At 41.6% G+C, this 14,717-nt stretch overlaps 1 protein-coding gene across 2 annotated transcripts in view; it reads left to right on the top strand.

Annotated features, from left to right (window-relative positions):
• Positions 1 to 898: 898 nt before the first annotated feature.
• cadm2a (cell adhesion molecule 2a) overlaps positions 899 to 14,717 on the top strand; it is a 199,465-nt gene continuing 185,646 nt past the window's right edge. For both annotated transcript variants that reach the window (XM_063485532.1, XM_063485534.1), the window contains exon 1: positions 899 to 1,365. In XM_063485532.1, coding sequence (XP_063341602.1) covers positions 1,305 to 1,365 — 61 coding nt within the window. In that variant the 5' untranslated portion in view covers positions 899 to 1,304. The remainder of the gene's footprint in view (positions 1,366 to 14,717) is intronic.

Below are 14,717 nucleotides of genomic sequence, written 5' to 3' on the forward strand. Positions count from 1 at the left end.
AAACGTGTACGTGAGTTACCCAGTTCGTGCAGAAGGGCAGCTCACGCTCAGGAGCGTGTCAACACGCACCTTCTGTGTTTTGAATTCAGAGTCCATTCCACGAGTACACTGTAAAAAATGATCGGTCTGTGTCGATTAGGCAGTGCCCAGTAGCAGCATCCCGGAAACAATGCATTTCACGCCACACTTCAGAGGCTGAAATCACAGATCCCACTCAAACAGCTGAATCGTTTTACGAGTTCTGCAGTGGTTGATTCAGATTGTTTACAGGGAAATTTAAATAAGAATTCATTTACGAATTTCCCAGTGTTTCCGCCCCTTATGCTTCCTTCGTCCCAGCTTTATTATTCAAACTGTATTGGTCATCATCACTCATCACTCATGCAATGTATTCGTTTTACTTATAAGAGGCACAACTGCAGAGTTGCACAATTTTCAAACGTATGTTTATAGAGTGGTGTGTGACAGCGTACTTGCATATGGGTTATCTAGCTCTTTTTATTGTTCATATAATAAAACACACACACAAAAGAATTCTGCTACTGAGCGAGAGCATTCCAGGTCACCACGAAACAGCTGCCTTCAGACATTTGCAGAGATTAGTATCACTGACTCGACAAGCTTTGTCCACTTTCCTGTGCGGGGGGGAGGGGGATTAACTCATCTCACTGACCTTCCTTCTGCTGAGACTGAATCATATTTTAACAGTGAATGTCTAAAACCTTGTTGAAAGCGATATTTCTTGCAGTATGCATCGCGCACGCGCATGGCACACGCAAACGCACAGACGCTCTCCCCTCCAGCTTCCCTCCCCCGCGGGTCGTTCTGATTGGTTCACCTTTCATGTCCGTCAGAACCGTGTGGGCGGGACTCAAACAATCCACTCGTGTTCCCTTCGCTGTGGACTGTACGCCACAGCAGACCAAGAGCGGGGCAGACAGTAGTAAGGCAACGGCATTCATCCTGTGACCGGAGGACAACTCTTCTTGGTTCCTGAGGTTTTCGGTTCCTGTTCAGAGGACCGGAAACTAACTCTACACCTTACAGGCGGTGCATTCGTGAAAGAACACCCAAAATATTGTTTTTGATGACCGAGACTTTTTACGTATTCCAAAGCAAGACAGACTGCGGGTCGGGAAGTCGGTTTGCATTAACCCCGTTCCCCGTCTCCAAGAGACGCACAAAAGGCACACTCCCAAGTCTACCTGGATAAGCTGACAAAGCCGTCCGGTCCGGTAACAGATCCAGAATTGGAGAGGAGAAATAAGCGCGGAAAGACGGGAGCAAGACAAGGGGAAGACAGGATGAAACTCAAGAGTCATTTGATTTTCACCCTCTACACTATTTATGGGATTCTTCTTAAAGGTGAGCCTGGGACGGGTGGTGCGTACGTGCGTGAGTTGTCTATGTGCGTGATGTGTATACGCGCATGTTCCAGGCCAACAGCAGGGCAGGATAAACCCTCTCCGTTACACACACACACTCACAGATAGAGCTTCTCATTCACATGTGCTATACGTGTCTCTGTGCCTGCGCGTACACTGTATACGTGTGTTGAATGGATGCGCGTTTGTCTGAAAACGATAGGCAGCTAGAGAAGAAAGCGTGCCCTGTAACAGTCAGGTTGGTTGTTAATCTTCGGGAATTAGAATATCCTATTTTCATAAATGTATGCACTGGGCACGGGTCCTCAACCCAAGCGCGAAAGCCTAAAGTCATCTGTGTCTTTATGTTGATGTTGTGTCCTGTGCGTGATTGGTTGTCCCAAAAAAAAAAAAAGGAAAAAAAGACACACCTCAAAATGATCACAATAACCGTCCCCCGCGGTTGTTTTTGACTTGCAGCACTTAAATGAGTGCCGGAGACACTGGCAGCTTTTTACGCACCGAACAGTTTGGCACTGCTGGTTACGGCAGCTTTAGAAGCTCTTTCACATGCGGAGCTTTTCGTTTGCTGAGTGCATTTCCCTGTTTTAATTCATGATTGAGACTTATGTTTAGTCTGCTCTGTAGAGATATCTGCGTTTTTGCGCACGGTCAGCTCGGGCGGATTGTGCATAAGTAACGATTTAAGGAAGCCTCGATTGACGACCACACGTACATGGGTTGATATGGGATTGACAGAGTTCTTATGTTAAATTTTCAAAAGTTTTCATTCCGAAATGATTGCTCATAATCTTAATGTCCTTCACTCAGATTAAGCCTCACAGTGCCAATATAAAATATATTGTACGATTAATTTCCGATTTCAGTTGAGTCTTAAAGGTGTCTGATTTCAAAATATTCTGTTATTTCAACCTTATTTATTTTTGACAACTATAAACAGCTTGCAGCTGTGTTTAGGCATCAGATAATCCAACTGTAAACACATGAGTAAGGTGACATTGGGGGTCAAGGTCAACTGCTTTTACTAGGAATGCAACATTGGCAAATACTAGAATACAAAAGTAATCCAAACAAAGTGGCACTATATGTAATTTTTCAGTTTTTGTTTTGACATGTTAACTTCTTTTAAATGGAGACACACATAAATGTCCATAGATCCGATGGCAAATGCCATCTTTGATGTTATGATTATTAAATGTTTGTCGCTTTGGAATGTATATAAAAGAAAAAAAAATGAAAATGTGTTGTTGTGGTATTTTAGACTCTGATTTTGAGAATGCACATCATACTGAAACCACTGAAAACCTGATGCAAATTCTACTGTACATTTCCGCATCATTTTTACATAAATTCTCTGTAACCTCTATATTAAGCACTGGATGGCCTTCAGCCCTTTAGGCATCCAAATTGACGTTATAGTATTCCTATTTATGTACAAAGTAAAAGAGGGAACACAGGTTCTTGAGATTCTGGAATGGACCGGCAGGAGGGGGCATGAATTTACTTTGACACAACTGTTAGTCTCTCAGCAGGGCCACGTTTGCTCCACAAACCTTTTAGTCCACTTCACCCCCCCCCCCCCCCCCCCCCCCCCCCCGTTTCAAATGATATCATGATGTATTTAAAGAACTGCGTGGCAAATGTATCAACATGAAAGGCAAAATTAGCGACATCTTGACTTGAGGAAAAAGAGAAATCTCAAATAAGAGAGCATTTGTGCTTGATTCCCTTGATCATTTGTTGTTGTCTCTTTGAAGTGCACGTGTGTGTGTGTGCATAAGAGCGAAATGAGAGAGAGCAGTCCTTTCTTAATAACCGCATGATTAGAGCAATTCTTGACTTAATGAATGGGTTTGTAATAAGGTATCTTAGGGTATATCTGACAGCTTCCATTGCAGGATTTACTGATGTTCCAGAGCCTTTCTTTTTCCTGCTCATTCTCTTAAGGCTGGCATGCTCTGTGAGAATGTGTGCATTTGATTATGGGTATGTGTGTTTGCATATATTCCTATAAATGCGTGCCCTATGTTTATAGCTTATGTTTGAAGAGGCCTAAGCAAAGCCATAAGCATTCCGCCAACAGCAGAGCTCGTTGCATGTGTGGCTCCCCACCACACACACACTCACATGAGGCTCTTTCCCTCTCGTCCTAACCCTGAAGAGGATAATGCTAGGCTGCTTGATTTGAACAGTCATCTCTGGGTGCAAGGCCTATTATTGCATAGGTTTCACACAGCAGGCAGTTCAGCCTCCACCTGAATGAAGTCTATCAAGCCGAAGACATATCCGCGCGCTCCGTAAATGACAGCTGTTTCAGCCCCTCTGGCCTCGAGCCAGCTGGCATCAAGAGATCCCGAGACTCTAAATTTCTGTCACTGACGAGACCTGCGCCACATATAGCGCGAACGCGAAGTGTTGTGATGGAGGTCGTTGTTTACCAACAGCCCGAGTTGTTAGCATATTATTCTGTGTGTTTCATGTGCCCATGCCGTAGCCAGAGAAAACAGCCTGTTATGCAAATGGGTCTCTTACGTAAGAGCTCAGGGCTGAGCAGCAGGCGAGGGGAGATAGAGGCAGCGAGTGACAGAGAAACAGGGAGATGTTCTAGAATAGAGGAGTTGATGTAAGAGTAATGTGGGAGCAGAGGTGTGGAGGAGGAATGTGCAATCTCCTCAACTAAAGTGTGTGATATGTGCGCTGGTTGTTGTTTGCTGTTTGGATGCTTGTTTATCTTTGCTGCTCTGTCTGTTTCTTGTCGCTTTGCCTGCCTGGCAGTCTGTCTGTTTTGAACTCTGATCTTGCTACCCTAAATACAGACCCCCGCTGAGGGATGTGTTTATCCCTGCAGTGAGTCTAAGCTGCTGAAGACTGACCCTCCATCCCTCTGTACTTCCGTCCATCCCTCCCTCTCTTCATCCTCCCATCCTGGTGTGGAGCTTTGTACCACAGCAGCGTGGGAAAGCTTCTGATAACAAGCAGCCTTGTGTGTGTGTTTGCAGAGCCACTGATTACACGGGAGAAACAAGATTTCTGTCTTTCGTGCTCACTTGCACTTTCCCTCCCACTTCTGTGTGTGTGCGTGTGTTTTCACGGTCATGCTTTGACGCAAACCACATGTGGTGTACTCCCGTACCTTTTACCCGGGCTATGAAGCTTTGGTACTGAGAACACTCAGTCTAGCAACACTGGCACTATGTGCATTGCATAGTACACACACACACTTGGAGCTCCACTGTGGATTCATTGCTGCTCTGCCAAGGGATTTCCCATGATCAAAGCCAGTCTTTTGTTAGTCCAGGTGTTAAAAAAGTTAAAACAGAAAGGAGGAGGAGGCTGGAGGGGAACATAGTAAGATTCAGAGCTTACACGCTCTTCATGGCAGAGCAGAGATGTGCCACTCCAGAACTACTCCAGAAAAAAAAAAGCAAAACTATTGTGATCCTGCCACCTGTTCCAACTGTTTCCATATCACTAAACCAGTGCATGTGGACAGGTTTTGCTTGGGAATACAAAGCTATGATAAGTTAAATACAGAGACTCTTTTGCTGTATTTAAACACAGGGATAAAATGAGGCAAGAAGAGGCAGGAGGCCAAGCATTGTTAAGCTTAATACACATGTTGTCGCAGATGGCAGAGATTCAGAGGTGGCAAAAACACATGTAGTAAGACACATGGGCGAAATAAAATGTTTTTATGCAAATATCCTCCAGTGTGTAGAGTGCTAGCCAATAGCTCAGTTACTAAACCAGTCTGTGGAAATCTCTGAGGCATTTATATGAGCCTGCAAAATAGGATGCACCCACACCGAGTGACGCAGCAGAGACACCAATGCCAGGCGGACTGAGTGTCATTGTTAAACCACACAACTTCAGCAGTGTTTGTTATATAGAGGACTTTATCAAGCTGAAATTCCACTCAAAATTCCAAAAATAAAATGAACTGATTTTTTTTTTAAAGTTGTGGAATTCTTTCTGTCATGATGAAAACTGTAGAAAACATTGCCAAATTAGTATGTGCCCATTGCTAAGTATCTCCAGATATGAAGTGGTGGCATGACTCATCCTGCCTGTAGGATGGACTGGCTGTGGTTCCAGAGGTAGAACAGAGTGTCTGTGATTTAAAGTGTCCTTGGGCAAGATGCCGCACCTCAAACCTTAGTGTGTGTCTGTGTGTGTGTGAAGTAGAAAGCCCTGTATGTATTAAATGTATTGATGTGCATGAGAAAGTAGTAAATGTGGCTTATGTATGATGTGCTTTTAATGCAGCTAGAAAAGCGGTATATAAATGCCATTTACCTTTCACTGCATGTCTAAACACAGTGACACATGTGCCGACCGCTGATGTTTTTTATGTACGTACAATGCTTCCAGGTCGACCCATTTTGCAGGTAAACACAAATCAAATAGCTTTAAAGCAGACACGCAGCTTGTTGAATTCTATAATGCAGGGTTTTACAAATCCTGCTGACTATCACCTGAAATATAGAAATAGTCTTGAATGATTTTCTGTCTGATACTGTGGTCTTTTTAATCACTGCACATTTCAAGTGTAAATGTTTTTAAAAAAAAAAACCTTTGCAGTTATGCTGCCAGGCAGAAGTTCAAGAGCACATCATATTTAGAAGTAGTATAAGTGGTATTTTAATTTTAATAAATAGTATATTAGATTAACCCAGTTGATAGACGTTTTCGAGTAGATTCATATGCTCATGATGCTGTTAGAGAACTGAAACACAGAAAGTGCCAAACAAACCTCTTTCCCCACAAATAAACATCTTTGTAGTGAATCCGTGTAGAATAAATGTAGATTTGTATTTTGGCGTCAGGGCTGTGTTTCGTATCTCTTAAGCAAAGTGTAATTTAAAGGCAGCCCAAAGCGTGAGAAGGGAGAGATCAAATGCAGCTTTCCGTGGAGAATGGTGAAAATACAAGCCCACAGGTGGATTTGGCTGCAGCAGCGGCATCAGCAGACAGCAAGTTTGCACCCTAAATAGACCTCCCGGTAGGAGAAATAAGTGTGCAAGCTCAGCTAACATATCAGCTGATGGGGCTTTTCTTCAAAGTTAAAATGCTGCTTTTTATGTGTACAAGTAAGAAGATGAACTAAAGTGCTTGTGTCAATGTATGACGTTCATCAGCCTGCTCTGACCACAGCACCGATTCAGTATGATGCGTCATTCTCATAAAGGTACTTAAGGCTAGCTGTTTCATTCCATCTAGTAGGCAGACCTCTGTGTTTAGCTGCTTTTAGTTTGAGTCTGACTACAGAGAGCAGATATCATCTCACCCTGAAAATTAATCACACGCGCACCCATCAGGAAGGAGACAGACAGCGTTATTGGGTGTTAGTGTGTCTGTGTGTACGCATGCTTGCATATGTGATGTCTGTATTAGCAGTGAATTCCAAAGGATTAGCGAGTAGCTAATCTGAAGCTCCAGTCTTTGACAAACCATGTGTTACTAATCTCAAACACTATGGAATAAAGAGACACAAACACAATCACCTTTTGGATTAAAGCTCTCCCTACAGAGGGTGTTGCAGGGAGAGTGTCTTTTCACTTTTGCTCAAAACAGTACAAGAACATTCAGAGTGAAAAGTAAAGGAGAAATGAAAGAAAACTAAAGATAGCTGCATTATTTTCTGCTTCTTTATTTTCTTTCTTAATCTCACACACATACAAAGACCTTACAGAATCGAACGGGCTGATTTGATGTGCTTTCAGTTTAACCTACTGTGCTCTTCAGGTTATCATAGGGTGTCCTGTCTGAGAACTCTGAGCCTTGATAAGTTCTTTTTATTTTATTCCATGTGCTCTTTCATCTGACAGCTTCTTTTCCCACAATTCACAGAGGGCCAGAGTCTGTGTAAGAGTGTAAGAGTGATTTCCTTCTTCTCAACTTTGCCTACTTATATGTCGTGCCCCGACGGTGTTATTTGTTTGTGGACTCTGTTCCTAACAGACAAAATAATTTGGCCAGCAAAGTTAGCCCATATTATGTACAGAAAGATACTCACAGAGCCATATTTTCTGTATACAGTAAATAAACATGTACAAATGTGAAAACAAAAACCCGGCAGTGTGGAGGAAAAAAAACAAAAACAAAACCTGCCAAATCTCTTGTTTTCATGGTCTGCATTTGCTCTGATAATATTGACCCAACGTGGGATGCAGCTTCAAAATCTTGGCTTTTTTTCCCACTTTATTGCTGCTCTTTTGGTGGCAAAGATTCATCTTTCCCTGTCCGCGTGCACACATATTTGTTTTCATCAAATCTGAGTTGTCAGGAAGAGTTTACAGGCAAAAACGGCAAAACATTTTGGAAGCAGACCAAAACACAATAGAGTAGAGAGCGAGAGAGAGATGCAACTTCAGGCCTAAAGATTTGAGGCCGTTTTTCTAAATTCTTTTTTGTCTTCTTGTATAGTCTGGTCAAAACAGGAAATGAACCCGTATCCGTGGAGAATCCCACAGGTGCACTCACAATCTCTGCTTCTGTTTCATAAAGCAACCCCTAAAATGGCTCGCATCCCTTTTTGCATTTCCTCCTAATGATGATTCTACATTTTTTTTAATGGATGGCAGCACTTTATCATTTCTCATTGCTATAATTTACTTTTAAATCAGCGTTAAAATGCAGCTGCAGTAGTGGCAGCTGCATAAAACTTTCCGTGCGTATACTTCATTTTAATTTAATGGTTCTTTTATATTCTGCAAAACACCAATTTGGTCCTTAACTGCTTAACTTGTGCATATACATTAACAATATGGAAGTATTACATGATACTAATTGAAAAGCAGGATTTACGACATCCACAAATGCACAACTATGCACTTGTTTTACCATTATGGTCTCAAAGGAAAGCTAAAGCTAATTGAAATATAATTCCCCAAAGACACATGTTCATGTTAATTGACGCTATGTGCGCCTCTATTTGTGTGTGCGCGCACTTGAGTGTGTATGTTTTTTGTATTCGTCTTATCGCCAGAAGTCACTTTCTAGTCCCTTGTCTAATCATCAGCTGGAGGGTCTCCTCACATCTTAATTTAGTCTACGGGAGCTATTAAGCACCCTTTTGCATGATCACCATTCATAAACACATCTAATGTAGCAAAGTTATTCACTTAGAATCTCCTGATGTTGGCTCAGACTCAGATCAAATCGGTATTTTCACCGTAAATCACCGTAACTCAGTTTTTACCAAATTGTTATTTCAGGACTTTAGATCTGAGAACAAGTGGAGGACTGTGTGTAATTGTGTGCATGGGTTTCTGTGTGTGTGCATGTGTGTGAAACTGGAGATTATATTTAAAGGCTGTAATTCAGTGATTACTTTTGAGAGCTACAAGTGTGAAATTTCATCCGGTTAAAAAGATTTTACACCATAAGCCCATACACCTGTTTACAGACACACAATTACACAAAACACACACACACACCATCAACATCAATTGTAAAAAGATGTAAAGTGGGCCTTTGTAAGAAGACTTTTCTTCGTTGCACTTGGTACACTTCTATCTTGATATGTGTAAATGTTGACATTCGAATATCCTTGTATGCTCGTATAGGCTCTCTGTGTATACACAGGCCGCACTGTATGACATCTTGAGATCAGCTGGGGTCTGTGTCATATACGTTTTTATAGCAGTATGGATCCAGCTTGTGAGTATTTCAAAATCTTATGTGGCTTCTAAGTTTAGACTCTGGCCGCTCTGTGTGTAGAAATTGCTCCAGGCCTGTTGTACAGGGGAGGGAAGATGGAGTCAAGTGAGACAATTTATAACAGTTAAAAACCAAATGAACTGAGACCCTTGGCTTGGGTGAGCGAGCGGCAGCATACATAATGTGCCTTAGGGATTTCTTCTCCGCACACATTGTGCTATGCAGTGTTGCGAGTGTGCGTGTGTATGTGTGTGTGTGTCCAAGCTAGCAAACACATAGCACACAGAAACACACACCCCTCTCTGCCATCTGTCTCTGTTTGCCACAATGCAAATCCATTATATGCTACACAACATTATTCCCCCCATCCTAAGTGGCACACACCCCTAAGCTTACTTCCACTATGCTCCTCGGTGGAACAGTGACAATTTGCTACCACATACACATCTTTGTTAAAGATGCTGTGGCATGTTTCCAGCTGGATTTTAATACATATTTTCATGCTCCATTTAAATTTTTTCGTAACTTCGAGTTTAGCATTGAAGCGCTGAGATTTTACAAGCCTGTTTGCTTGTTCCTGCTGCCTCATGTGGAAATTAGTGTGGTGATTTATTTTTTTTATTTCCAATTGGTCCCTTTCGAACCATCGCTGGACCCTAATAATCCTGCTTCATCCAGTTATTAATTTTTGCATTTTGGCAGACAGACTGAACTCAAGCACATGCACAGACACACACACACACGGCATGAATCTGGGTAAGGCTTGGCTCAGTAGTTTTATAGCTAACTCATCTCCAGTTCTAATCAAAAAGCTTCCCCAGCCCTGAACCTCCTGCTGAGGAAACAAAGAAGTTATTATGTTTTTAAATGGTCTCCAATTACGGGTAATTTCACCGCCTATCTTAAAGCTATTTGCTTTTCTCTCACTTTGCTCCGGTTGGGTTGAGCAAGCATTGTGCTTTGCAAAAACAACGAGCAGACAAGTTCGACATACAGCAGATGCATTCTTTTGGAAAGCAGAGCGGTCCCCTTTTTTTGCAGCCCTTTCCCGGCTCTGCTCATCTCTTATCATGAGAAATGGCAAACACAGTCAACTCAATTCCTTCTTTATCTTCCTCGTTATTGTTTGGCTCACAGAACTCTCAATTACCCTGTCCATCTCTTATACAGTCAAAAGCTCCCACTGGCTGAAGCTGGTAAATATTCTCACGTAGTTAGAATCTAGTGAGTCTCATTTGCGAGTGATGTTAATATACATATAAACATGTACACATGCTGTGCTTGAAACAATTTTCAAACAGTGTAATCTAATCAGTTAGCAGCCTGGTGCTGCATTTTTATGTTTGAATAATTTTATGTTGCTGCACAGAGCCGTGCTGACAGTTTCAAATGTTAAACGGTGCCCCACCTGGGGAGTGAATTTGGTTTTGATGGATTTGGGTTTCATTTGTGCGTTGGGATTCTGGCAGTTTTCTTCTATTTTTAGTTTTTATGACGTTTCAATGATAGAGGCACTCTTCAGCAGAAATTTTGTCAATGCAAGCATTTGATTAGTACGTTGCACTCGCATTTTCTGACCATTTCACATCCAAATAAATTCTATATTTGCAGAAACTGAACTACACCGCACAGGCAAACAATTAAAACTATGAATCACAGGTAGCCAGCAGTTTCTGACGCAAACTCTCAGCTTTGCTATTAAACCCATTTATCCATGGTAACTGTTTGCTTTACAAGACACTGAACGTGTTTAGCAATATTCCTTTTTTGAAAGTATATTTTCTTCTTTTCTTACTGCTTCCTTAGCTTCCACTCTAAATTCGTACTATGGCTAAAATCCTAGACTCGTTTTCCCCACATGCAAATGCTGCTGTATGTGTATCCAGTTCAAATGGACCAGCTAATGCTAATCTCTGCTAATCCTCTGAGAAGCACCCTCAGAACAACATTATCATGCTACTCTGTAGCTGAGATGGATAGTGGGAGAGAGGGGACAAAAATGGTGAATGGAGACATAAGCGGGGTAAATATTAAAACCTTAACAGATGACTCACACACACAGACACACACGCCAATTCTCACGCCAGTGGTCACCTGACTGTGTCCGCCTTTGCACAGATGCACACACACAAAGAGAGAGAGAGAGAGAGAGAGGAAAATCTCTAGGTGCTGTAGTATTAATGAAGCAGTGTTAACCACAGTTATACTGAGGAGGTAAGGGGTAGCCTACTGTCCAGGACTAAGTGGTGATCCTAAGCCTTTGCCTTAATGCACTGACCACTCTAATCCTGACCTCATAAAAAATTCTGAGCCTCTAAACGACAAGAAGCCATATCTTTAGACTGTATTAGTTCCTTGACACAGGTGATCATAGTTTAGCTTGCTTGGGAGGAAGCCTTTAATCCTAGTACCACCTTTTAACCTCATCGGCATTATGTTTGTAAAACTGAAGTCCCTTAGAGTTACATTTGAATACGATAGCAACTTACTTAGCTAAGGCGATTCTCAGAAATGTACACTGTATGAATAGTACAGTGTACATAGATTTTTATATTGGTTGTGTTTTTATTGAGATTTACATGCTCGTGCCCGTATGGGATTGCGTTATTTTCGAGCCTTTAATCAAAAGCTGCAGTTTTGATACGTTTTCCTGACGTCAGTGCCTGTGCTTTCTTTGATGTAATCTTATGTCCCACGTAATGTAGCTCTGCTTGTAAGTAAAATGAAACTGATAAGTCAAAGATAGTCATGGAATTGATTAATTGCAGTCTTGCACTTGTACTTCTCTAGCGCTGCTCATTCGCACACTTCTCACACATTTGGGTTCATGATGTTTACGAGGAGACATTGCAGCATGTATAGGCATGTCCCTCCCACAGATAGCAAATATGACATTTAAAATCAACGCCACTTTTCCAGTTTAAATTAAGTGAAATGCTGAAATCACTGACATTATGGTACATTATTTCTATGCGTGGCACAGCACAGCAAGGCGCTGTTTGAAACAAAAATATCATATCATCCTCGGGAAGAAAAAAAAATTAAGCAAGACGTATCAGAGACTAGGGCTGAATTAACTCGAAGCAAGTAGACATTTACTTGTTAATTTGTATTAAATTAGGCCTTTTAAAGTATGACACTACACCAAACAGAATGATTGCTTGGACCGCTTGCATTGCTTTCATCCCTTTCCAGCTCGATTCTCAAAATTAGCAGCATAACTCCTGAAGTAGCAGCTCTCCTGATATCCAGTGGGTACTTATCATTCAAAGGAGGCCACCTCGATAAAAGAGATAACAAGAAAGCAGAACCGAGGAGGAAGGCACAAGCAAAGACAGCAGAAAATTCACCAGGGGAAGGTGATGGGTTGTTTTGAGATGCTATGCAAGTATTTGTTGTGCCTGTGGCTTGGCTGGTGTTCTGTATGACATGCTATTGGCCACTGCTGTGTCAACACTGTCTTTAGGTCTCACTATGATAAGATGACATAAGACAGGAATGGGGGTTACAGCAAAACACTGTGAGTGCCTGTGACACAAAATGGGTGGAGGGTGAGGGAATGTGAGAATTCGGAGGATGTGGTGGTAACAGGATGGATGAGGGGAGAATAGAGGAATTCCCAGTGCAGTGGGGGGGAAAAAATAAGAGAGCCCCAAAAAAAGAACAGCAGCCACGCATGAAATATTCAGGAAATGAGACTTGACACATCTTCAGACTTGTCCTCAAACACCTAAACTCAGGCACAACATCTCACAAACGCAAGTGGTATTCACAAAGAGTTTGACACATTTATTATATATCACAATGAAGAAATGGAGCCTCACAGGGTCTGTATCACTTTTGCCTTGTGAATGCAGAAAAAAAAAGGTTGGATTTTCTATTTAAGTTTCAGTAATGCATAAAATAAAGCACACATATAGCATATAGATTCTGATGTCAGTCATTCTTATATCTTTATGAAACATGCAGACCCCCGAATGTGAAAGCTGCTGGGTTGCCCTCCAGTTAGTAATGCAGCAATGCAAATGTGTTTCAGTCTAGAAAGAAAGTTGTGTCACATGTTTTCACTTCACTACTTTGTCTCTCTCTTTTTGCGTCTCCTTCCGCTCTTCTCCCGTCTCTCTCCCACTCTCCTCCCGTCTCTCTCCCGCTCTCCTATCTCCATTTCTCTCTCCTATCTGGATGTTTCGTTTCTCTCTTACCCCCGACACCACTCTCTCCAGTGTCACCCTTGGCTTTCATCTTGCCAGGGCGCTTCCTTTATAAGAATACTCCAATTGGCTGACAAGCGCCCTTGTCAGACACCATTCATTGCACTTGCGTAGATATGAAAAGTGTTTTAACAAGCACCGCTGAGTTTTGCAGTGTAGTGGAAACTGCATACCAATGGCAATGCAGATCCTGTGACCAAATTAAAGAAGCTGTGAAGTTTGGAAAAATTTATGTTGATGTCCTTGTCAGACATTAAAGTTTTACTGCAGCACCCACAAGGTGGTGACTAACTACAGTTGATTTTGTTTTGCTGTTATCCGTAGGTAATTTGGACAGCAGTGAACTGGATTCTGAGCACATTTTGTGAATTTGATTTACCAGAGACAGAGGTGGCAATTAAATTTTATTCTTAAAAAAGTGCACTCAATCACGGCTATCACAGAAGTGACTTCCACTGGATATTTATATACTGTGGCACATAGTGTATAATTAGGTGTGTTAATAGTTAATAATCATTAATAATTAATAGTTATTTTAAGACTTTCTTTCTCATTTATAATCTCCATAGACTGCTGTCTGGAGACTGGTTGACAAAAGCAAAAGAGCAAGGTACAGCAGCCATTTATTCAGCAAGTGACATCTGGACAGTTGAGTAAGAGGCATACCCATCTGATTAGTGATTCTACTTTAATTGGGCCTTTTTGATAGATTCACAGCTATTAAACCTGGGAGGACAAAAAGAGGTAAAAATAACAAAAAGGTGTTCCTAACAACAAATTTGAAGCTCTCAGATTATTTTTGTCGCATCTTGATGTTGCGCCTTGTAGGTAGTCGCCTGTCCACTTGTCTTGTGGTAGTCATCTTGTGGCTGCAGACCAGTTTTGTTTTTTCTTTTGTTTTTTGTAGCACCCATACTCACCAGAGTCAGGCCAAGTTTACTATTTAGGGATGTTTCAGGTTTCTCAGAACTAATGTGTGCCCATGTTATAGTATTGTTTCATCTGTGATTATAGACTGTGTGTTTAGTCTTAGGTGGTTGCTAGGCAACGCAATGGCGCCATAATATGTCAAGCATATTGAATGTTTTGTGGATATACATTAAATTTGATTGCTATTGAAATGATGCAAATGCTTTTTGATGGTGATATCAGAGCATGATGCTACAAATGGGTCATTTTAGCGCTGGTAGGTGGTTGCTAGGCAACACGATGAGACAATATCTGATTTAGATGAGAACCTTCATGGACCTAAGATGTACCTGTGTGCCAAGTTTGCTGTTAGTCTCAAATTATGTGTAACAGTATGAGTAGAGCAGCCCAGTGAAAATCTGGGCAGCTGTTGGAAATGACGATACAGACGCCAGTGTTTTGGTACCAGTGTTTTGTTGAGAGAATGATCCATTCCTTCATTAAAACACTGAACTCATTAATGTTTTTATGCTCTTTCACTTAGAAGTTA

This window comes from Pelmatolapia mariae, linkage group LG10_11, assembly GCF_036321145.2.
Source record: "Pelmatolapia mariae isolate MD_Pm_ZW linkage group LG10_11, Pm_UMD_F_2, whole genome shotgun sequence".
Taxonomy (NCBI): Eukaryota; Metazoa; Chordata; class Actinopteri; order Cichliformes; family Cichlidae; genus Pelmatolapia; species Pelmatolapia mariae.